The 24,886-nt window shown below is 42.1% G+C and overlaps 2 protein-coding genes across 3 annotated transcripts in view; both read left to right on the forward strand.

The window, feature by feature from the left end:
• LOC134011162 (arf-GAP with coiled-coil, ANK repeat and PH domain-containing protein 2-like) overlaps positions 1 to 24,886 on the forward strand; it is a 145,843-nt gene that overhangs the window by 118,279 nt on the left and 2,678 nt on the right. The window lies entirely within an intron of this gene.
• pex5la (peroxisomal biogenesis factor 5-like a) overlaps positions 1 to 24,886 on the forward strand; it is a 61,923-nt gene that overhangs the window by 11,239 nt on the left and 25,798 nt on the right. The window contains exon 2 of one of the 2 annotated variants that reach the window (XM_062450649.1): positions 19,993 to 20,097. The exons of the other annotated variant lie outside the window; for it this stretch is intronic. Within the exon in view, the coding sequence (XP_062306633.1) occupies positions 19,993 to 20,097 (105 nt within the window). The remainder of the gene's footprint in view (positions 1 to 19,992; positions 20,098 to 24,886) is intronic. 2 annotated transcript variants of the gene reach the window in all.

The following is a 24,886-nucleotide window of genomic DNA, read 5'->3' on the forward strand; positions in this document are numbered from 1 at the left end:
GTCTTTTAGTGTGGGTGTGTGCGCGTGTATGCGCATGGGAGGGTGTTTGTGTGTGTCTTTTAGAGACCGTGTGTCTTTTAGTGTGTGTGTGTGAATGTGAGTTTGAAAAAAAAGGAGGATTGTTAGTACCGGTGTTATTAATATAGCTCTGCGTGGCTGGGGTGGGGGCATGCTGGGAGGGGGGAAAGGGTACCGCAGGAGAGGTCAAGTCCCCTAGTTTCTCCCTTTCCTATGATGAATGAAATACGGGGACTGGCAACCCTTCTCTCATTCCGTGGTGTCCTTACAGAGAGAAAGACAAATGAGACCAAGAGTCCCACACAAAGACAGAACGGTGAAAAGACAGCAAGAGGGAGAGAACAGAAGAAAGAGGGAACGAGGATGAGACAGATGAATAGGTTCTAAGGGAGGAGAGAGAGATAGACAGAAGAAGAGTGGAGGGAAAGGACAAACAAAGAGCGATCGCCATCGCTGGATTTTATCTTCCCAGTGATGAGTTGCTCGCTTCTGGACACGCGCTCCTCTTCCTACACTGCCACACAGTGTTGTCCTGGTCATTTCCCTATTCTTCCTGCTCTGCCCCTACCACCATCCGTCCCTGCGAGTGAGGCAGTGGGTGCAGACGGCTGCTGGCAAGGATGGCGTCAGCTTGTTTTCGTTTCGTGCCATCTTCTTCGGGCTTCCCCTCTGAATCCCCACACACACAGCCGGTACTCCCAGGTGACAGGAGCGAGAGAACGATCACAAAGGCTGCCTGTCTCTTTGGTTAAGAATAAACACGGAGGTTAAAGGAGGAGGGATAGTGGAGGTGTTGGTTGTTGGTTTAAATCAGGCCGTGTGCAGTCTACAGACTAGCTCAAGCTTTTCAAAGTGTCTTTGAGGTATTTTATTTACTTTAATAAGGATGATTGCCTGTTTGGACAGGATTCCATAGGAAATCTATGAAGTTCTTAAAATGAATGGACTGTTAGCAGCAAATCTTGCAGTACTGGTGTACTTGGTTTTGATGTGAATGCAGTCACTTTGTGGTTGTGTGTGTGTGTGTTAAATCCTGTTAGCTGCCACATTTACAACTCAGCCTGCTTCCTGTTACCACAAAGAAAAAAGCAACACACACACATTCCAATTACTAATTCAACGAGATTTCATTTTCAATGTCATCCTCCAAAATATTACATTATAAAGGGGGGCTGCCGTTTATCCCACTATTGACAGTTCTCATAATCACTTGTGAGAATGGAACTGTGGCACAAACTGAATTAACTTTTTGGGAAATGTTGCACAAATCAGAACTGCTGACTGTGTGTGTGTGTGTCAGCAATGCTTTTGTGTGTGAAGTCACCTATGTGGTCCATGTGGCTTTATTAGTGACACTGTCACCAGGCTCACCAGACACCACAACTGACTCCTAAATCCCAGGATGCCTTGCTCTCTTCATGATGCCTCTTGCTGAAACAGCTTGTTTTCTTATTGAGCCCATTTATCAGGGACAGGTGCTTGGCAAATTACACTATAAATGTTTTAGTGAGGATTTATTTTGTCATTTACATATACAGCATATATAAATAAAATATGTAAAATACTGTTCAAAACCTACACCGTTTTAGAACATAGCAGCTGCATTTACAGATTTACAGTTTTTCAGCTCTGAAAGAGTAACCTTTTAGTCAAACTCAGTAATTACTTGAACATTTTTGTTCTGAATTGTGTTTATCATGTACTGTATTGTCACAGAAGACAAGAAAGAAGACTATTCCAATTATGCTGTGCTTATTTGAGAAGAATATGTGACAATGTCATGTAATGAACCCTAACTCACAGTAATTACTATTTAAAGTTGATTCTAGCTGATTAAACCAGTTTAGGCATCACAAGAGATTGGAGTGTAGGTATACTGAGAAATGAACCAAACATGTTGTGTTGTGAATGAATCATCCGTTCTGCTTTCGTGGACTCACGCAAAGATCAACCAAGGAGGTTGTACACCGATCAACCACGGTCTAATTCCATGTTATATAAAAGGAAAGAAACTCTTGAGTGTATTGCAGGTGGATACTTCGGGGCTACCAGCAGTCAGTGAAGTGGATGCTAGGGTCTGGTACATAACTTCCTTGTTACAGAGAGAGAGCGATGGAACACACAGAGTGGCCGAAAGAAAAGGTCAAAGAGAAGAGTTGTCTACAATTGGGTGCAGTGAGGCATTGAAACAGGGTTAGATTTAAGGGACTTTCCTAAATTGACAATATCATATTTCAGAAGGATATTTCACCTTTAGAAATGACAGTCTTATTGAAAAATACCCAGACTGCATATTCGATTCTGCTGTACCACAACCTTCCTGACTTATTTACCGCCACTCAAAGAAGGGAAATGCTCTTGTTTTCGAGTTTGGGCTACATCCTTTTCATACCATCCAATCATCATCTTCACTTTGGTCCGAAGCTACAAGTTGCTCTCAAAGAGTTTAACCTCCCCTGTTTCATTGCTTGTCATTTCCTCCTCTGCACTACCTCTCTGTCTCACTCTCTTCCCCGGAACTGTATCATGTCAATTAAAGCCTATCCTCCAGATATGCAGCCATGGAAAGGTCAGTCACGGCCTTCATCTTGGCGGAGGCTCGTCTTGTCAGAGAGAACTTGTGTTATTAATAGCAAAACAACAGCAGCCCATAGCGTATTAATACCGTTTCCCGCCAATACCCCTGCAATGGCATTCCCTCTGATCCACCGACAGACACTCCAGATCACGGGAGGAAATCTGATGTGGGCTAATTAGCAATTAAAAGGCAATAATGCTGCTCCGTACTGCCTTTAAAAAAACGCTCCTCCACATGTCCTCCTACTACCTGGAAATTCAGTTTCATAATATTGAGCTTCCTGCTTCAGCGACGGTAATAGCCTATATTTTCCTTCATTAAATGTGCTGTGAAGATATTAAAACTTTTGTTATTGCCTTCATGTCTCAGACTGAGCTTGGTATTTTAACATAACTGTTTGTGGCCTCTCTCAAAAGAAGAAATGCTTCTCAGATTGAGTGCTGACTGAACGCCTGACAAACAATGGTTGGATGGAAATAATTGATTTTCAACATTAAATTGTTACCTACTGAATAGCCTAAATATCGACCTGTTCACCAAATGAAAACAGCCCAAAATTCAGAGAGGGAGAAATATGTGCTGGGAGCCCCCAATCTGGCATCAGTGAGCCTGGGTTGGGCAGCTTGATTACGTGCATGTCACACACAGCTCCTTGTGTAATCACAGACACTGCGGCCGTCTAATCGTAGTTAAAGTGCCCCACTCTCGTCCGGTCTGCTGCGCCCGTGACGACCAGTTAAGCCTTGGGTTGATGAACTCCTCAGCATACAAGCCCGCTGGTGATTTGCGTGGAGAATGGAGGCGCTGAGTAAGTAACATCGTTCTTCGTCAAATGGCCAGTGGAGTAGGCCAACACGCAGTCTTGGAGCTGGAGGGTCCGGAGGGTTTCTGACGCCCACTTCTCCCACACTAAAGAACGCGCAAGAGTTGTCTTCCCTCAACAGTCTATAAAACAAAATCATGTTCTCTCGTTTTCCATCACTCTCGAGTCCTCTCATAGTCATTGAATGGGTGCTCTGCTGTGTCAAACTCTAGTGTGCAATGATGTTGGTGCTCCGTCACTGAAGTTATGTGATAGTCTAGAGGGAAACAAGTGAGAGAAGGACAACTGTTTGTGTGTGGTTTGGAATTGACTGTCTCTGAAACCTATTGGGAAATCTTAGATCTGTGGATCGATAGACTGTCAAGACCCTGTTCAAAATCTGTTGTATTTCGTGTGAGAGGAAATGCAAGATTTCCAACAATCTGTCCTAAGAACTTATCCTGAAGTGCTCCAATTAGTTCACGCAACAAAGTCGTTGGAAACTCATAGTAGAACGATGTGAACACACATATCAACATTGCCTTCCGGTTTGTAGACCAATACATGTTTTACCCATCAGACTCTAGTTCTGTTTTAAGCACTAATAAAAGGCATTAAGCCTTACAGCTCTTAGCAATAACAGCAAAATAATTAAATGTTTTGTTAAGAGCCATGGGCATTTATTGTACAGTGCAATCTGGCATGGAACATCAGCCATGTAAGTGTGATTGTGAGCGCTTTTTTGCCAGGGGGTAAGATTTTAATAGATTAGCGTAATTACATGGGATGCTAATGACCTGGCTAACGCTAGCTGTTTGGTGATGAATAAATTAGCCCTGCTTCAGCTCTCACAGTGTACAGTTACTGGTGGCCATTCGTTTGATCATTGTGTCGGTGTCCCAGACAGATGCACAACTCTTTGGTTCAACTGACAACAAAACCGGTCGGCTCTGTATGGGAGGGAGAAATACCAGTGATAAAGCCTGTTTCCCCTATCTTCCCTACTTCAGAGGCTTGGCATGAATGGCAGTAGTCATCCCTAATCTGTTTTCCAGATGTAAGGCTATAGACAGCTTGTCAGATATGAAGGGCTTGACATGAAAACAGCACTGTCCGAGTGTGAGTTTCACCCAGGCTCCGAAGCACTTAGAAACAGCATGCTTGTCAATGCCACGTTCCCTGGAAAGGATGGACATGCGCCAAGTAGACCCTCTTTCACCGAGATTAAGAAACCCGGTCACAACATGCCTAAGTGAACTACTGCAGAACTACCAAAAGGGTTGCTTTACCGTTAAAAGCCCAAAACAAGGTGGTATTTTGCCAACATTTTACATGTAGTAATTGCATGTTTGCAGCATACATGTATTTAGGGAGGATGAATTATCCCACAAACTGTATGCACGTGTGATAGAAGAGACTGGCAGCTGGTGTTGCCTGGCATCTATCCTTTTACAGATTTCTTTTGATTGTGATAGAAGAGTAATGATCTGTGCACAGCCTTAAAAAAGGCTTCTCCTTTGATGGAGAAGAGATTCAAGGCATGAGATAATTTCTTCAAAATGAAAATAAGTGTACCCCTTTAAAATAATGCTATGAGTGAATTGTGGGAAATCTACTTTCCAGATAGAATAATTGACATGGGCTGCCAGAGAAGCAAGGGAGAGAAGGCTAAAGTAATCTTCAAACATTCTTGAAACAAGAGCAGCCAAAGTGACCCGCTAAGTGCACAATGATGCCCTAATGTTCCCAACAGACTTCAACCATACACAAGAGTAATGGAAGAAAAGGTTGTGTCAAATTGGATTGCAGACAATTGGTTATTTAATTGGTAAAGTGCAATACTTATTCTGATAGTTCATCCAAAGCATTCTATGGTAAAGGGACATGTTTCCAAAATGGTTGAGAAGACTGGACTGAAATTGTTTCTCCCTATCTCCTTATTTGAAAATCACATCATGCAAAGTGTGTATTGTATGTCGTAAGACAGGTATTCTCTATCCAAATCAAAATGTCACATGGCGTTTTGTGAACATTTCAATTCAAAATCCATTTTACAAGATAAATTATTCCAATTATGTTTTACATATAAAATAGCAAAGGTCACCATGACAAATTATTGCTCGTTGCTCAGACATGAAATAATACTGAAAACCCTTCAAACAACAATAAGGAAATCAGACTTTAATTATTTGTTTAAAGTGGCATTTCTTGTGGGGGACGAGTATTTATAGTAGAGAGAGAAAGAGAAAATTGATGGAGACAGTGATTTCTGTGGCCTGTTTGTGCCTGGTGTTCTGCATTCTACACTAATGGCTTTTCAAAGTGTTTACTTAATCATTTAGATCTGTCTGCCTGTGACGGCCCAAAAAGCTTCTTGCTCTGATTCTGCTGATAAGGCAGCTTGCTCTCAAACAGGCACACACTTCCTGTGCTAGATGAAATGTTGGAGAAACACTGAACTAACCATTGAGCTGAATTTTTACCTTTTGAAACGCCCACTGGCAGGTAATACAGAGAGCAGTGCCACCACAACCACATAACCCATTTGGAAGCAGATGAGCTATTTCTTCAAACATACCGCAAGATACGTGTTGTTAAACTGAATACAAAATATTTTCTCTCAGTTTATGGTCAGCTATAATGTCTGCTGTCTGCCAACAGTAGTTTTGGACTAAATCACAACATAAGACATGAATCAACAGCTGACAGCCTATCTCATTTGCACAGCAGGGCCCTGGTCCATTCAGGTGTGTTGTCCTAGAACAATAGCCAGACAGGGGAGCAGAGGTCCTCATTTCTCAGCGGAGGGTGTAGGCAGAGTAGGGCTGATGCCAGCAGAAAAGTGAATTCCCCTGTTTCTCCCACTCATGCTGTTTTCAGATGCTTTAATTGGCCAAAGTCACTCAAGGTAACCAGGGCAGTGCCTTGGCAACCTGATTACAGCAGGTGAATCACAAACAAACCATCCACCGGGATTGTGTGTGTGTGTTTGTGCTTGCGTACACGTTTGTGTGCTTGTGTACGTCTTCATGTGTGCGTGTATCCTACATTTGTCCGAGGGAGGGGTGACTTAATTAAAGCACGATCAGAGGCACTAAGGTTGAAATGATCCCCTGTGTTTTGTTCATTGCAGAAGGAGAAACACTCCCCTAGTATTGTCGCGAAGCAGTGTTAGATCGTCCCTGATATTCTCAACATAATTTAGGTTGATGTACAGTACTGTATACAATGTGTAGCAACAGTTGGCATGGAGTTAAGTGTTGCATGCAAAGAGAGGCTGTCCTTGAATGGCCCGATGAAAATAGCACTTTGGATTGACAGTGTTGTGACTCTCCCTCTTAACAACTGGGTGTGTGAGTTTTCCTTTACATCCAAAATAGAACGAGATCTATTTCAACCCAGCTGTCTGTGTTAAGTTTCAGCTATCAGACAGGAAAGTATTCTTCCAGTTAAAGTCAACTTATTAGCATATCTTTTGTGAATACTTGACCCTTTGAAGTAGAAACATATTGTCTGTATTAGAGAATTGGAAACGACTGTCGTAAGACAAAAACGGTACAGAACCACCTCCTGTATTGTCTGCGGATAGATTATTGTCTACTAGATCAAACAACATCTTGACGCATGGTCTATTGACATGCCTGGTCTTCCTCATAGCAATTTTGGCTGACTCATACTTTCCAAATATATCCCATGATGCAGGCCCAGTCCCATTTTCTTAAGAAAACATTATGGGCATTTCACTAATGACCAGGCTTTTTAGTCAAGCCATGACATGGAGAGCTGATGGCCCATTCCATACCTCACCATCATCATTGCTCCTTATTAGCCTGACAGAAGAGCTAACAGGTATCTCCAGGAGATAGAGAGACCATGCTCCCGTTCCCATGACACTCAGGGCTTTTGATATTTTTCTTGCCACTTAAGCTGTGTTTGTGTAGATTCCACAAGGTTTGTCGTGGAGTAGGCGTCGCAAGTCATGGGTATGCTGGAAGTGTGCATTAGAGCAGTAGCTTCCAAATGTCCTTTTTATTATCAGTAATAAACTTCTATATAAATACCTTTAATAATACATTTCTCACGCAACATCATTTATTTCCTAAATCAAAATTCCAATAGAGCAATCGGTGGGGGATGTTGTCATCTCAATAAATCACAGATTATTTTGAGCTTTTGTCTTAAGAGTGAGCAACATACCAAAATTCTTGTAATTTTGCGAACGTTAGACAATAGTGTGAGACTACACACCTGTGCCTTAGTCGGTACCTCTGTGCCTCTGGGGATCCTTGTTCGTGGCCAGAGCGAGCGAGCGAGAGAGGGGGGGGGTCAGATGGCTGAGTGGTTAGGGAGTCAGGCTATTAATCAGAAGGTTGTTGGTTAGATTCCCAGCCATGCAAAATGACATTGTGTCCTTGGACAAGGCACTTCACCCTACTTGCCTCGGGGAGAATGTCCCTGTACTTACTGTAAGTCACTCTGGATAAGAGCGTCTGCTAAATGACTAAATGTAAATGTAAATGAGAGAGAGAGAGAGAGAGAACGAGAGAGAGAGCACAGCTGTCCAGATCTAGGACAGCAGGAGTTTGGGTGAGCGACAGGGGTATCAGATGAGAATGAATTGCCAATTTCTGGGCCTGCATCGGTAATCAAGTTACCCCCCCCCCCCCTCCGGAGCGCGGCCCGGTCGTGGGTATCCTCGGTTCAGATCACTCCACGTCTCTCCTCTTCCTTGCAGTTAGAAACTGCAGTCCGGGCAGAAAGACGAGACCGGTTAGCCGTAGTGTACGGTGAAATGGGTTCACCACGGGAAGCTACTCGAAAGCTGGGCTTTTGAAGTGCCTTGAAGTTCCTTAATGGCCAGGTGAATGGGAATGGAAAACACCACTGGGGGAGAGGGATGGGGGGAGAGGGATGGTGGGGGGGTTCACGGTAAGGTTGTGTGTTACTGGAAGTGTCTGTCTCTCTTGTTGTCTACACAGTCTCCTCCTCGCCAGATGCTATCTCCACTCTTTCATGTGGTCTCTAACTCAGATATTAAAACTCTGTTCAAGCGAAGATAGAAAGCCTCTGAATCAGCCTTACAGATACAACATATTTCACAGAGATTTCCCAAATGCACAATGGGTTGTTTTGTTGTTAACGGATGAATCAACCAGACAGCATACTGTACAGGATATAGCATACACTTGGATGGCAAAACTGCTGACCAGGTGAAGTTTTCTCATCTACCATAAAGTCGTTAGTCTCCTGAAAGCCAGTCTGAATTTATGTCCTGTGTTGTAGTTTTGCAGCCTTTTGTCAACAACAAGGTCAGTGATGTTCTGTTCTGTGCTCCGTCATATTGCCAAGTTAATGGGACAGAGAGATGTGTGGTGGATGGTTTACGTCCGAGAGACAAATAGGACTTTTGTTCCTTCACATGCACAGCCTGACAGGTTGCGTTACTGGTGCAGGCCTGTGACTTCGGCACGCCAGGGTTGTCGCCGGACAATCTCACCCCGAGCCTTTCTCTGATTGGACACCACAGGAGCAGCTGCAGTGATGAGGGAAATGAGGAAGGTTGACTTGAATGAGAAACATGGGCTGACCGTGACAAACACTTGGAGTTACAGTTTCAATCAGCACCGTTTCATGTGAACTTCCAACATTTCTGGCTGTGTTGCAGATGTCAGGGCAGATCAAACATTGAGCCGTGTCCAATTCTCTTTCTGTTTGTTTTTGTGAGTTTGATTTCAATTTCACAGAAAACTTTTTGAAAAGGAACAGCACACTGTCTCTTTCCACAGATATAATTTGCTGAATCAAGGAGACATATTTCACCAAGAAACAGACTTTAATTGCAGCGGCTGGCTAAACAGATGGTTACTGTACATTGTTTCATCTGTCTAAGAAGGGGGACCTACATATGTCACGTGACTGTTGGATGTCCATACTGCAGATCAAGCATAAGACGAAGACAACAGCCGCGGGCTGCAAGCATACTGACTCATTTCCATTAGGCTCAGACACCATACTACACAACAAATGGCGTCAGGGATGGAGACATAATACAGTCAAACTATGACTTCACAAATACTGCACACATGACACGACAGTTGTGCTCCAGTTGATGCTAACGCCTTTTCATTCCCAGTCGGATTGAATGACCTGGCCGCGTGCTAAGCACTCAAACGCAGTGTCAAGTAAGCGATACGGTGTCTTCCCCTTCCATTTTTGAAGCGGTAAGAGCGACTCGGCGCTCTCCCTAATCATGTTGCCTTTGTAGGACTAGACACGCGCTCATAAATACATTAGCCATCTGCGAAGACCAAAGGCAGTGGCACGCTCTCAGGCCGGACACGCTCATTCGTCATGCTAATTTGCTCCTCGGTGCACCCTGTCGCCCCGCCCTCGGCGGGGAAGATAAGAGTAATGATATGCAGCGTTTGCATGTTTATTTTAAACTACACACACCTGCTCAGCAAGCTTGGGAGAGAAATGGTACCCCACATTGTCACAGGCAAACCTTCGGGTTACTTCAGCATGGTTGTTAAGGGCTAGACGGTGCCCGCAACCATGGAGTGAATGAATATTTTGACTTTGATGATGACCATGGACATGACCATTCCGATGACCTTAAGAAAAAATATGAACCTACGTGCTGCCTTCGGGTCACATGACCCAAAGGTTCACAAGGAACCATCGTTGTGTTTACCCAATTTTACCCAATACAAAACCAAATAAATTCATTTTCTTTTAAACCTTTGCAATGTGGGGGGTCTGAGACAGCCCGACGGTTAAAATAAAATGCTTCCCTTTGTTTTTGTATGCGGTAAAGTTGTCGCAATACGACGGTGGGTCACAATGACTGATGGGTCAGAATGACCCGAAGATAACACAAGGGTTTACATTTACATTTAGTAATTTAGCAGACGCTCTTATCCAGAGCGACTTACAGTAAGTCGGGGGGACATTCCCCCCGAGGCAAGTAGGCTGAAGTGCCTTGCCCAAGGACACAACGTCATTTGACACGGCCGGGAATCGAACTGGCAACCTTCAGATTACTAGCCCGATTCCCTAACCACTCAGCCACCTGCATCCCTTTAAGGGATTTACGTTAAGGGAGGTTGTACAATACTGCCTCTAACAAATTCAAAGACAACCTATTGAGGTGACCACAGGACTATTGGTCCAGATGAGGATGAGGTTTAACTGTCCCAGTCAAATAATATGCAAAAACAATGAAAGGAATTACCAACACAAGGTGTCATACAGCTGTACAAGTCAAGTCATGAAAATGCACTGCTTTGAGTTTCACAAGGTCCTCCACAAAGTGCAGAAAACCAAAGAGATGTATCTCATGAATAATAAATGAATGCTGTCACTCTTCAAGGCTGACGTGTGTACTAACAGGAAGTTCCCGACCAAGGCAGCCCCGCATGCACGTCTTCCACCAGCGCATGTGCTCGCTGTGCCTCACATGACCATGAAGAACTGTCATGACAGGCATGCATCATGAAGAACACCATCAGTGGTCGCGCACTTCTTAGTGAAGGGAAAAGCTCGAAAGGTTGGAGTCCATTCGTCTGCCCTGCGACAGAAAACACGAGGAGCAAGGGAAGAGTCTAGGGAGTGCATCGATCCCAATTCGGCAGGAGAGGGAGGAGAGGGAGGAGAGGGAGGGAAGACAAAGCCATGCCTATTATTTGGTGCCACACAACCTGATAAGGAAGGCATCTTACTCTCAAGGGAATAGATAAGAGAGAGGGGGAGGACGGGAAGAGAACGAGAAGAGGACGGGGTAAACACAGCTAAAAGCCTACCTTCAGCTCACTCTAAGTGTGGTAAAGTATACCGAGGCCATCATGGAGGGTTCTAAAATCCATTTGGTTCACTTAGACATGAAAATAGGGTGTATTACAGCAAATAAGACCATTAACAGTGTGATTCAAAGAAATGTAGGTACACTGAAATGTCAGCCTTGGTTATGAGAGAGTTGCTAATGGTAAAGAGACGATTGTTCTTATTTTACTGAAAGTGTCTATGAAAGATACTAATAGTCACGTTAGGCCCTTAGCATCAATATGAGAGCGTACGCGGAGAGGATGGAACAAGCAAGTCTATTTGACACTTTAATTCGTTTTTTAATCCCACTATCTCCATCATACATTGTATATACCTCAAGCTAGACATCACTTGAACGTGATGCTTGTACATTATCCCTCAGTTTGTAACAACATTATTATCCATAGCTCTCATAGCTTCAACAAACTAGTGTTGTACCTTCAGCAAATTATCGAATTTTTCCTGCCAGATCACATACCAGTTGGTTCACGTGCCAGACAAATCATCTGGCCCTCATCCTGTCAAACGTTTACTTCCAGAGCTTTCCGCAACCGGCACTTGACATTTCACACTGTATCTAAAGTCGACACTTCCAAAGACGGTTCATTAGGCACCATGGAAGGGGTTTAGGCCAGAGGATTTCCAGTACTTTGATCAATATTCATTAGCAAAACATAAGCAGTAGGCCGATTAGCCTCCTCTCCCGTGAGCTGTATGCGATCAGTATGCGATCGGTGTGTCAGTCAAAACAGACACGTTTTCACATACAATGTGTTGTATGCATGTTTCATGAACAAGAGGTTGGGTTCCATGTTCATGTTACAGGGCCAGCAAATCGCCAGGGGATACTGTATTGAAGTCATAGAACATGACCCCCTCACTGGCTGAGTCCTGTATCACGTTCTCTTTTCTGGGTCTTTGTACATTACAGTTTGTACTTGAATGTTCTGGAAAGTGCCATTGCTTCTGATTAGATGGATTTTGTTTGGAACCATTTGTGTGTATGAGTGTATGAGGATTCTTATTTATTGAAACCAGACAAGAATGCAATTTGAAGTCTAGCTTAAGGTCCAATATGAAGTTATATCATATGATATCACAGAATTATTTCTGGGCTACATCTGTAACAGTACAAAATCTCAGTTTTATTACATACTGTAAACCACAATTTTCATTCACATCAAGTATTGCTACTGTGATCTTTGGGTTTATGGATTTTATGTTCCATCCCTCGGTAGAGGTGCTAGACTGATAAAAAAAAAAATACAAAGAGATTTTGATTCAAGCTATGATCGACCAACTGCAGGGAAGCGAAATCCACACAATCCTTCAAGTCTCTAAACGCAGGCTTTTTTCGGGGAGCGTCTAGCGACAGCATTTCAGTGTTATGGCTGCATGAGAGAGCTAATGGTGAAAGGTACAGTCCTCGCAGCATATTGTTTTCCCTCCACAAACCACAGGGACACTGCAGTTCCGGGGATAGAACAGCTCTTTTCTGCTGAAAGGTTCAAATTCTAAGTGGACCCTGCAGACATGTTTGTTGGACCGAAAACGTCAATTAGGAGCTCGGGAGAAACCTTGATCCTATTATTTAATACCTTGTTTTTTTCCGATTGGCATTGTCTGGTTTGTTGTCATGTTAGAGTAGTTCTGAAACAAGAAACAGGGAGGTTCAAGTCAGTCCACCTCAGAGAGGGTTATCTCAGAGCAACAAGGGTGTTTGGATACTACAGCTAAATGTATACCCTGTTAAAAAAGTTTTCAAGCTGAGACTTTATTTAATGGTGTAGAAGGCTTCTAAAAGTTGAATCATTGAGTCACAGTGTCTAAAACGATACCTCACTACAGTTCTATGACTTTTTAGTCTTTACTTTTCGTCAGCATCTTCTTATGATGGATGAAGACGATAACTATCGTGGACAAATACTGATATAAGTTGACGGCTTTATTGTATACTTCTCATTTCTGCCAATGGCCTTGCTACACAAAGTGGCTCAACAAACATTCCGGTCATTCATCATACTTAGCTTGATGACTGAGTGTCTGATAAGAGTTTGTTGAGCAGGCCATAAAGTGTTTGAGTCATTAAGCCCATTACTTCATTAGCTCAAATAAATAAAAAACCGAACTTTGTGTTCCCGTCGTTTCATTTAAATTTTCAGTCTCTTAACCAATCAATTTCACTCACTAATCAGAATGTGTGTTCATTACTGGCTAATTAATCAGAATCCGAGAAAAACTGGGATGAGATTTCTGAGTTGACTAGTATAGGGCCTTTTTGCTTTTCTGCTTGATCTCTCTGCCAGAGCCAACGTTTCTCACTTTTACACAACAAAAGGTCTGATGTACAGAAAGCTGGACAGCAACACCACATCTGTTGTTACACTAACTGTATATGTCTGTGCATCGAGAAATTGGACTTTGTCTTATCAGACTCGACATGAAAGGAAGTGGTTGAAAGGGGCGATGGCATTCCCCAGCTTGTCTGCTGGAGAGGGTCACTATGTACCAGGCCGTGTTGCCTTTGTCTGTGTGATGTCACCGTCTATAGGAGCAAATCCTTTCTGTTGCTCAATAATAAACTGATTTTAAAAGGTCAGACTCGCACTTTGCTATCCATGATTCATCCTTACTTTGTTATTCAGAACGGAAGCTTGGAAGTGCGTTCTGCAGTGTGTGAATCATTTGCACCCCTTCTTAGGGTTAGAATTAAAATACAAAACGGCTTATTATTGCAGCAAGGCTCCTTGACAATTGCTGGAAAAGACAAAACACACATTTCAGTCCTTACTCCAGTCGTGTGTGAAATATATTCGCTACCTGTTTTTGAAACACTGTCATCATTAAAGAGCCCCACAGAGTTTTTTTTCTCTCTCAGTTTTTTGGATTCATGCGAGTAGTTTCAAATAACATGAAGTCAAAAACCACTTGGGATTTTCAGCTATGCCACTCGCCAGACGCTCAAATACCAAATCAAGTGGAAGAATCCACTCCGAGAAGGCAGCTTGTCTCCCTCCAATTCCACACAGTCCTCTTCTTTATTTGACCAGCCCTCGCTGTGACAGAATGAAAGACAACGCCACAATGCAGAGCCGAGAGGTACTCAGTGTGTACTCATTAGACCAAGCTGGTTCGCAGAGCCCAGGTACAGTACCTCTTGTCAAAGAGCATGCGGATGAGTGGGCAATAGTCCGCAATAGTCTGGCTGCCTGATGCCGCTGACTTCCATTTAGGCCATTTGCTGAGCTGGCCTTGCAACCTGCCGGTTTCCAGCCCCACAGGAGGATTTCCTCAAAACGAACAATCCCCCCCCACACACACACACCCACCCTTCCTCCCCCCACCCCCCTTCCGCCCCTCAGCAACCCTCCCATTATGAAACATTACTGTCCACTTGGATCTTAGAGAGCCTCCCTTCATTTTTGACTCCACTCCCGGTTAGAAGGTTATCCTCAAGACAAAACGGTCAGTGCTGCAGTTCACGGGAGTTAGAAGTTGGTGGAAAGGATATATCTGATCCTGACCGGGAGTCAGACTAGTGGGGGTGGTATGCATACTACAATATCTAGGCAGTATACAGTACAGTGTGAACTCTGCGTTTCATTAGAGAAAGTTGTATCCTTTCAGGGCAACACAACAAGTCCAACATTGTTATGGATAGCTGGCAGCGTGCATTTCATAAGCTCTTAAGTCTTTTCACAGAAAATGTATTTTAACTCTTGCTACTGTAGTGGCCATAACCATGTTTGGGTCCTGTGAGGGACCCTGAGATGTGCTTTAGTCTCATGCTAAACATCACTGCTTCTTAATGCTGTCGTTAGAGGGTTAAGCGACTCGTGCACGGACTACAAACAAACATACACACAGCAGGGCAGCTTTTAGCAAATCGCTTCAAAACCCTTTTTGTTGGATTTAAAACAGCAACTAAGCTTAATCCACACAGACCTGTCTGTCCCACCAGTTTAGAAGACATTCCTCTTTGGTAAACAGTTTTACAGTTATCACTGGTAACAAATGGGTGAAAAACACTGGTGCATGAAACTGTGTAAACAGTGTACAGTATAGTAAACTCAATGTTTCATTTGAATGAATGTTTTTCTCACTGTAACCGTCAAACTAAAAACACAAGAAAACATTCTGAAAAATGGGCATCAACTTCAAGTTGCTTGAATTTGTTTTCTTTACAGAGGTGTCTGTTTGAAGTATATCTGCTTTTCTTTCTCTCTCTCTATCTTTTATTGGGTCTCTGTTTATAATGGATTTGTTTTCCATGATTAGCATCCAGTCAGAATATTGTTTCCGGGGACCCAATCCATTCCTAACCTATCAATGTGGTTTAAGACTGGTGGCAATCACAAGTTTCTGTGTTCAGTTAGATGATTCATAGTCCTCTGCACTTTGCAACATTTAGCTGTGCTGTACTTTCTGAACCGTGTTCTAGGGGAAAACATCCTTCTTAGAGAACAATTGGTTCTGATGACTGCTTCTAGCATTTTCATAAATATTTACTAATGTTGCATAAGATGACATTAAATGTGAGAAAGAGACAATTAAAATCAACTTCTGTTTCAATCTCCCTAGGCTCTAATTAGTTCATAGGCCTGAAGTGTACTTCAGCTATGCAGGAAATGATGATCATGGAATGGCAAAATAATTTAAAAGACACTCAAAATAAAAAATAAAAAGTTTGTGGAATAAAGGCTGTGCACACTTCAGTAATGTCAAATCAATGTAGATCATTTAGAGATAAACTTGGTCCCAGCTGCACTAACATACACTAACCGAAGTGTCAGCTTCACTTACTGTCGGTTAGCTGTGTTTGGGCAGTTTCAATTCAAAACAGTTCTTTAAGGACTTACAGTCGTTTTCAGACCTAAGCATTCTTTGCATGGCAAACAAGGATTTATCATCAGCCTTTGGAAGTCTTCCCAAACCACTTTGGCAGTAGAAGATATGTACTGAAGCACGCTCTAAGGATGATAAGCAGCCCAGGGAGCAGTCATTTGTGCTGGGCTGTACATGCCCCAGATTCTGGAGGCAAACACCAGAAGTCAGAGCCAAGAGGTGAATAGAGACTATAGGTCTTTTGTCTTGGAAATACGTTTTTAGGTCTTTAAACTAAGGTTCAATCTCTTGGAACTGTGGAGAGAAGGTTCTGTCTGTGTTCCCTAGATCCCTGATATCTCCCACAGAACCATGTCTCTCTCCACTTCTATTGGGACCTATGCTGGACCTGTTCATAAAAATAAAAATAAACTGTGGACCAAACCATGACATCTTGAAGAAGATCCTGTTGTGGCTAAAGATTTGCAAAGAGTTACTTATTTACTTATTGTAGATTCATCAAAAAGGCATTGGTAGTTATTAACCATAGCCTGAGCATTAAGACCATGAGAATGCTTGCGGAAAAGGTGCTCACACGAACAGCTTGTGTATTCCCAAATGCTATAACAAGCTGAACTACAAGTCGATCTGCCCCAGCTCAAACTCACGACTCCAGCTGAAATATGGCCGACCTGTGTATGCATGTCACCATGTTAGTCCGTTTGAGAACGGCCAGGGTGCCCCAGCACAGCCGAGGGGCGTGACAGCCCCCCATTTGCAGGGTACTCCGGGGACGGATCGCGTCCCCATTTGGCAGCTGAACTTTGCAGCCCGGCGGGCTCCGTGCTCCCAATGCGTCTCCACAGGATTCGTTAGCGACGCCTCGAGCGTCCCTCTCAGCGTGAGGAGACGGCCCGCCGCTCCTCTACCTTTCGTAAATGTTTTGTCAATTGTGTTGCAAGGCGTCAGAAGGAAGCGCAGAGGAGGGGGATGTTTTCCTCCCGCGTGCAAATACTTTGGGTTAATCTCCGACCAGGGTAATTGGCTGTCTGCTTAGAGTCCTTGCCATCTCGTCATTGCTCATGGATTCCCTTTGAAGCCTAGCGTGAATCCAATAAATTGAAGCAAAAGGGGGTTGGGGGGATGCTGGGAGCCATGATGGAGACGCGACAAACAGGAACTGCATTATCAACACTGCCGTTATGTAACAGGGACAGTTTGCAAAGTGACCATTCCAGGCCAGCAAATCCATGTGACATCATGCTTACAGCGTTACATTCATAGTAAAGTTGTCGTTTGAATGTATGAATGAGTATTCATGCATTCAAATATGTTAATCATATTGTGTCATCCTGATTTGGTGAACACGCACCTATGGGATAAAGCCTTTACTAGGGTTTTAAAAATAGTGTCTGACTATAAAGGGAAACTGCATAACACATTTCCTGCAGTGTAGTATTCAATGTTACACAATACAAAATAATGAACCAAGTGTTACTCTCTGAGCTTATTGTAGTTTAACACTTGTGTGTCAAGTGTCAACATTTCCATCTTAAATGTGTTACAAGTTCAAATTAGTGTGTAAGCTTTCAAATATTGAAAAATTTGCCACGCATGAATGGCTGTATGAAACCAGTATCTTATCAAAAAGTAAACCTTCCATCTTCCATGGAAGTGAGACATTAACTAAAACTTAATGCTTATGTTTATTTTACATTCCTAAACAAGTCTATATTTCTTCAAACAAAGTCCAAACGGAGATACTCAAATGATGTCATCAGCTTATGTCTTCCCCACCATCATGTGTTCAATCAACAAAACGAGTTTATAAAGCGATGAAGAGCCTTTACATTAGGATTCCCCTACATGAATGTACATTTACTTTCTAGGGAATCTATAATTTCGGAATGATTAATCCTGTCTCATGACCAGGAAAGTATAACTGTATTTTCTCAGCAACAAAACAGACATCATCATTTATTCTTTTGACCACCAATGACACCTAATCAGATGATTAAAATGTTTGCATATAGCGATACTTGGGCTGTAAATAGCATGGCAGAGATTTCATTTTGCTCAGCACTAAGAAAGCTCTCTGATTCTGACTCTACCTGCTGCTATGGTTACTATAGAGACTCATATATTCTATAGTGGCTCACAAGTATTTGGTCAAAACATTTTATTGAGAGTTTTCTTTTATGTATGTTATTGATTTTCCAAGTTTTTTGTGGTTTGTTTACACTCACTACTGATGGCACTTTTAAGGAAAGTGTACAAGTCTCAATTCCTATCAATTTCCAGCAGACAAAAGTCAACCGCCATCTAAAAAGGATGTGCTCACGGTTCAAGACCAAGAAAGTTCCAGAACACTCAATATAAACGTTCACGTCTGCTTGGCTCCATAAGCAGTATCTCAGAGAGTCATACATTACCAGTATATCTAAAGCTGACAGAGGAAATGTATGGGAAAAAAAGAAAATATTATGGGGCAATCAATTCACAATTACATTCTGGCACGACAATCATCGGAATAATAACCAACATGTCCTCCTCCCACCTCATTTCTGCTGGAAAAGTAATCAGCCACACCAAAGATGAAAAGAAAATCAGGTGTACTCAAATGTTTTCTCATTTAACAGAATCTCTCCAGTAAGTGTTATTCTGTTAATTATTGTCTCTCAGGACAAGACTGATGAATTCACGTATTTTGGACCTATATTTGGGTTGACTTAGCTGGAGTGTGGGCACAGGTGGCTGTATCTGGTCTATTACTGACATGGCACTGCCTGGCTGCGTTAGTCCAGGTTGAGGCCATGCCACATATTTGTGCCATGATATCAGTAGCTTACTGGCAGAGTCAGTTGAGCAAAAAACCTAATTCTGAAATGTTAAGTGAAACAAATACAAAAAGGACTTCATTGTTTTCCAGTATACTGTATGTCCAAATAAATATTATGCCTGCACATGGTGTTAAGTTAAGTCAGTGATAATGACATGAACAATTGTTATGTTTGTAAAGTTGTCTGAGAATCAGAAAAAAATCCTACATTTTTGGTCATACCTTTTATCTAACGGATCTCTCTTTCTTTTTTTGCTATATTGATGTTACTTGACAATTTGCTTTCCTTGCTAATGTATTCATGTTTCAATTGGTTCCATATTTTAGTTTTATTTTACGTTTAGTTTGCATTATTTTTTGTCTGAAATGTGCTATATTAATATGGTCTTGGATTTCTGATCTACCCAGTCATTGCAATTTTCATGCTTTTTGACCCTAAGTAGTGCAAATGCTATTCATGTTTTCATACATTTATGATGGGTTTGCTGCTTAGATTCTGGAAAGAAAACTTGTGTTGAAGGAAATGACAAAAGACTTTTGAAATCCATTTGACCCCGTTACACAGCATAGCTTCACCTTAAGATAATCATTGCTGTAGGCTTGACAACCCACTTCACTGAGGATTGTACAGTAGTGTGGGGTTGGGAGTGGGGGAGGGGGGGATATGGCTGGTAGTGGGGGTGGACGACTAATGGAGGTCACATTGCTGAGAGACTTTCCAGTATGACCATGTGTCCCTTTGTCTGCTACCCAATAGACATATACTTCATCTGCAATCTAAACAAGTGAGGGTGACCAGCTTTTTGGTGATGATCTGCATAACATCCCATTATCCAATACATAGTATGATCGAATGAAACCCAGCAAAGAACAGAGTGCAGCGTGTTGATCTTCGCCGAGTGAGCCTTCCATCATGCAGTGAACCCTTTCATTGTCGACGTGTTGCTGTCGTCGTGGGTTTGTTTTTCAATCGATGTTCGTGTGGTAGCTCTCCATGGTTTATCGCATGGTGTCATATCATCTTAAAGTCATTAAGAGGGCAAAAAAACGTACACTGAGATGTCAAATGTGTCCTGACACGAGTCATTGTTGATTTCACTGTTGTAGGGGAAAGACTCTAGGGCGGCAGATAAGACTGTTGCCATGGTCCTGAAGGAGATACCAAGTAAGGCGTCATCAGAAGGGATACCCCTCCTCACAGTGACAACCAAGGTGGGCAGAACCATCTCAATCCCTCCTCTCCCCCCCCCCACACCCTCTCAAATCCTTCCTACTTTGGTGCCTGATCAAATCAATGGCAGGGCTTTAAACATCCCATAGCTACCCTCCACCCGTAAGCCTAATTCTTCTGCCGTAGTAGTAAACATAAGCATTGAAAAACAGCATTGATTTGATTGACTTTTCCAGCTGCTCTATGGGGTATAAAACACATTTAGAAATCCACCATACATCACCAAATAAGAATTCCACTTGCAGCTCTCAAGACTGACTAGCCATATATATATATATATTTATATATTAGCCTGCAGCACCCACACAATGTGCAATAATCAGTCAGATATCCATTGGTGGATGTAATGAGAAAATGTAAATGCACAGGTCTCCCCCCTTATACCCCCCAGACCTGTCCTTTAAAGACAGCACTCTCATTGTTCCATTTTTTGGTAACAATTACTGTGCATTTACTGGCAATCTAGCAGGGTGAAACTACCACATCAGCCTTATCTTTTCAGCACAGTCCATTCCGGGTTTTTTTCTTTCAGATAGAGACTCCATTTTTTTAGGTTACGGTATACTTCAAGAATACTTCCACTCCCAGAGAACATGTTTACACCTCATAAGCAGCAATTATTTTAGGCTTTGGCCAAAAATGTGACATGTTTCAGCATGGCTTCAAGCTCATGAAACAAATTCTTCTTTGCAGAATTTCGGTGTCTTTTAGTCCTGCTTTGCCTTTGAAGTGCTACTGTGTGTGGAGGGTATTAGTGTTTCTGTAGCAGATGCCATTGTAAGATTTCTTACCTGTTTTGAGTTCTAAAAATAGTATGTGTGCTTTTGTGTGTGTCTACGTATGCCGTGTGTGTGTGTGTGTGTGTGTGTGTGTGTGTATTTTGGTGTGTTGTGATGAAGTATTAATAAAAGATGTCCTGCAGCATTGTTACTAGATTTCAGGATTCAAATGTATTGCTTATGCTATATGATGAGTCAATCCAAAATCCATATCCTAAAGAAAGACACATACTTACTGTGAGTAATATTCGACATGTAAATGAGTTTAATTGACCAAAATATATAATTTTATGCTGTATCATGGATGACATTTTTGTAGCCAGAAATATAAACGCACCGGAACATTCTCAGTGGACACTGGGTAATCCAGCCAGGGAATGATCGATGTCTAGATATCATTTCTGATACTGAAACGGAGAGTCAAATGAACAGGACACTGTCTCCTTTCTACCTGTGAGAGGTTTGACTTCACTTTCATCAATGATGATATCAAAATCATTGGTGATGCCACGTTGAACAACATTTAACTGTACATCCCGCTTGACATATAACATGTCAATCACTGTAGTGCAAGATCATGTGTACTGTATATTACAATCAACATAAAAGGGACAAAAGGAGGAAATAGAGTAGCTCATTGGATTAGAATAGTCAGGCAAGGTTGGTGATAAAGTTGACAGCAGGTGCCAGACAAACATGCAGCAATGCCAATACTGAGACAAATCTATACCGAAATGACACTGGGTCCACAGAGCACTGTTTATTACTTTGTTGTCTCTGCAAATCCCCTCCTCCCCCTCTCCACCACCACCTTCTTCACAATTTAATCGTTATCTCTGTCGACATGAGAGTGTTCAAAATCTTGAAGCCTGTAAATTGAGGACTGATTTAACACTTTCATCTATATTTTCTTAAGGATGTCAGTGGTTGTTGCCAGGGAGAATCAGCTAAGAAAGATTGTATCGACAAAACCGATGATCCAATTCCACACTCGTAATTTTTTGGACTGTAAGTGTTAGTATGTGGCCATTACATCTCAGTTACCTTTATTTTATATACGAGAAACAGATTTTTGAAAAACGTGACCTGTGGTGCTAACTGCAGGGAAAATGGCTTTCACTGTAACACAATCACATGGAATGTTTCTATAAATACCATTGAAAAATAGTACAGCATACATTGCAAGTTCCATTGCATTGATGCACGTTCATTTTCTTTGCTGTCTGCCCATGTGCAGACACACACACACACACACACACACACACACACGGTCGCACACACACACACGGACGCACACACACTAACACAGGCTGTCACTAGCCAGCATTTTAGATCACAGGTCAGGCGCATTTTATGCCTGAGCTGTTATTTTCAAAGCATTTTTTTTTGTAGCAGCATCTACTGTTTCTATCATTAACCATATCATATTTCTCATATATTTTGTTTCATATCATCTCTAATCAAAAGCATTTGCAGACAACAACAAAAAATAATGAGAGCCCATAACAGTTATATGTGTTCTCACTGTGTTCATATGTAGAATAACAGATTAGGCCTGGACATTCGGAATAGATTCTTCACTAGTAAACTAGTGAAGTGATTGTGACTGTACTGTAGTTTCAGTATCACTCAGCATGTGTAACACACAAGTGGACTGGCTGTGGTTTTGCTTTAGTAAAACAAGGTTGAAGTCCACTATACAATGTAAAGCCAAACCTGTAAAGTGGACGAGAGCCATAAATCCAATCCAAAGTGACAGAGTCTTTTATCTGATGCAAAGTGATATTGTTAAAGGTCAGAGCCGGTAAAACAACTAAACAAATAAGTTCATAGACTTTATGCAAAACACAAGGCAAAGTAGCCTCAACCCTCACATTCATGCAGAACAAAATGGCACTGATCCCTCAAATGCACTGTATGGCATTTCTAATTTTCTAAGACCACTTTCAATAGCTTTCCAGTATATCATTTCTGTTTTGTTATTACAGTATGATATTATTCCATTGCTATAATCTCACTTTTATTATGACTCAGATTTTAGTCAACCAAAATATCAGAGCTGTTTTCTCCCATGAGGCACAGGAATTGAATGTTCACGTCAGGATATCAGTTTCAATCTCACTGGAGCTGAGTAAGCAGGAGGACACTGGAAGAGGAACAAACGTAACATCCAGACTTCAGTCCCACTGATGGAAGACTAGATGCACTATGCCGTGTTTGCCAGCTAGTATCCTAAGGCTAAGTGTGACATCCTACTATGTCTCCTTGGCTAATAGACAAGAATCACATCTGTATGTAGGCTATAGTTTAGCTTTAGTCACTGACTTTGATGGGCATTATTCAGAATGACTCCTGCTCACAGATATCCTTAAGTTACCGGTACTTCCCAGTGAAACAGTTCTCCGGAACATCTGACTCAAAACAAAATGCTTTTTTTGGTGCTCTGTGCTGTCCTACACACACTCCTCCCACCACTCTACGTCCATCATCCTGTACTTCCTCTCTTGTCTTCCCTTTCCCCTCTCTCGCCCTCAACCTCCCCCTGCCCTCAACACTCTTACGAGTTTAACTGGTACAGGATTCCCTTGACCGCAACATCTGAGAGCTCTCTTGGAGTCATGCCCAGGCGGCACAATTAGCTGAAGTTTTCCAATGAATAATGTGCCTCTCAAGCACTTGTAAACAAAGTGTCAATGTGCTCAGCAAAGGGTTGCTGCAAAACACACGAGGTACTGGAAAAAAGGTAGCCTTCTCCTTGAATCAAACAGAGTGAGAGCGGTAGAGAGACAAAGAGAGAGATTAGTCATGAAGGACAGTACACAACTCACTTGGGTTCTGCTTTCCCAAAGGATGGTAAATCTATAATCGGCATAATTGGCGCATTTGGCTCGTCCACCTTGTCTCATTAGCAAAGAATATGTGGTGGTCTCTATCATAGTTTGAAAGGACTATACCACTGGCAAAGTGCTTTCAAAACCCTGACCAATGATAGTTTATGTACTGCTCACTGGAAATAACCCAAGGTTCTCCATCAAAAGCAAAGTGGTATCAATACAGATCTTCTCGATTGAACATCCATTCAATCAAAATCAGTGATATATGGATGATCTGGAAATGTAATTTAGTTCCTTTGGTTTTATTTTGCCAAAGAAACCGAAATTGCAATTATACGTTATTCAAGTTCAAAAGCACATTCTGTTTGATACTAGCTTAGAGATTTGGAAGTTACTGGTACATGGTTTAAAATGAGTTATTTTCATAACTGCATTTTGTAGATGCACATACATAACCTTGATATAAATACAATGCAGTCATCCCATACTTTAAATGCTATCTTTGAAAACTCCAAAGGTATGTCAAGGAACGTTCCTGTAAATCCTTTGATAGAGTGGGGACTGACCTAAAGTCGGACCAGTCTGTCACAAAAATGACAGGGTTGGGATTCCTGATAACAGCTAAGTGATGATCTGCCTCAAAATGCATGATCCTCTTTAGACAAGGTTTCAGCCTTTAGTCTAGGTTTTAGACTGGCATAGGCGAGTTTCCCTTTTTGATACTAAACAGATCGGAGGCATTCAAGGGCGCCTATGTGTAATGCATCACTCTCCAGAAAATGTCCTCAACCGAAGTTACGCAATTGTGACGGAAATCATTACTCACTGCCAGATGTTTCCTTGTGGTCAATGTAGGAAATAGTGATGCTATTTAAAATTAAATCATGTGCATCCATACATTTTAAATGCAATGAGAAAGTATTGAAATGAAAGTATTTCTTTCCATGGAGGTCCTCATACTACAGTGTTCTGAGAGCCTGCTAAGATGTGTGCAGAATGCAATATATTTACAAAGGATCTCAGCCTTCACCTGAAGGTATAAGTGACATCAAGGTTGTTGTTTTGGAATATCAATGTTTTGGGACACAATCCATTATACATGTTAATGCAAAATAGTCTCGATTTGTAACTTTACGAGTTCCCCACACAGTCTGAAC

Source organism: Osmerus eperlanus, chromosome 24 (assembly GCF_963692335.1).
Source record: "Osmerus eperlanus chromosome 24, fOsmEpe2.1, whole genome shotgun sequence".
Lineage (NCBI taxonomy): Eukaryota > Metazoa > Chordata > Actinopteri > Osmeriformes > Osmeridae > Osmerus > Osmerus eperlanus.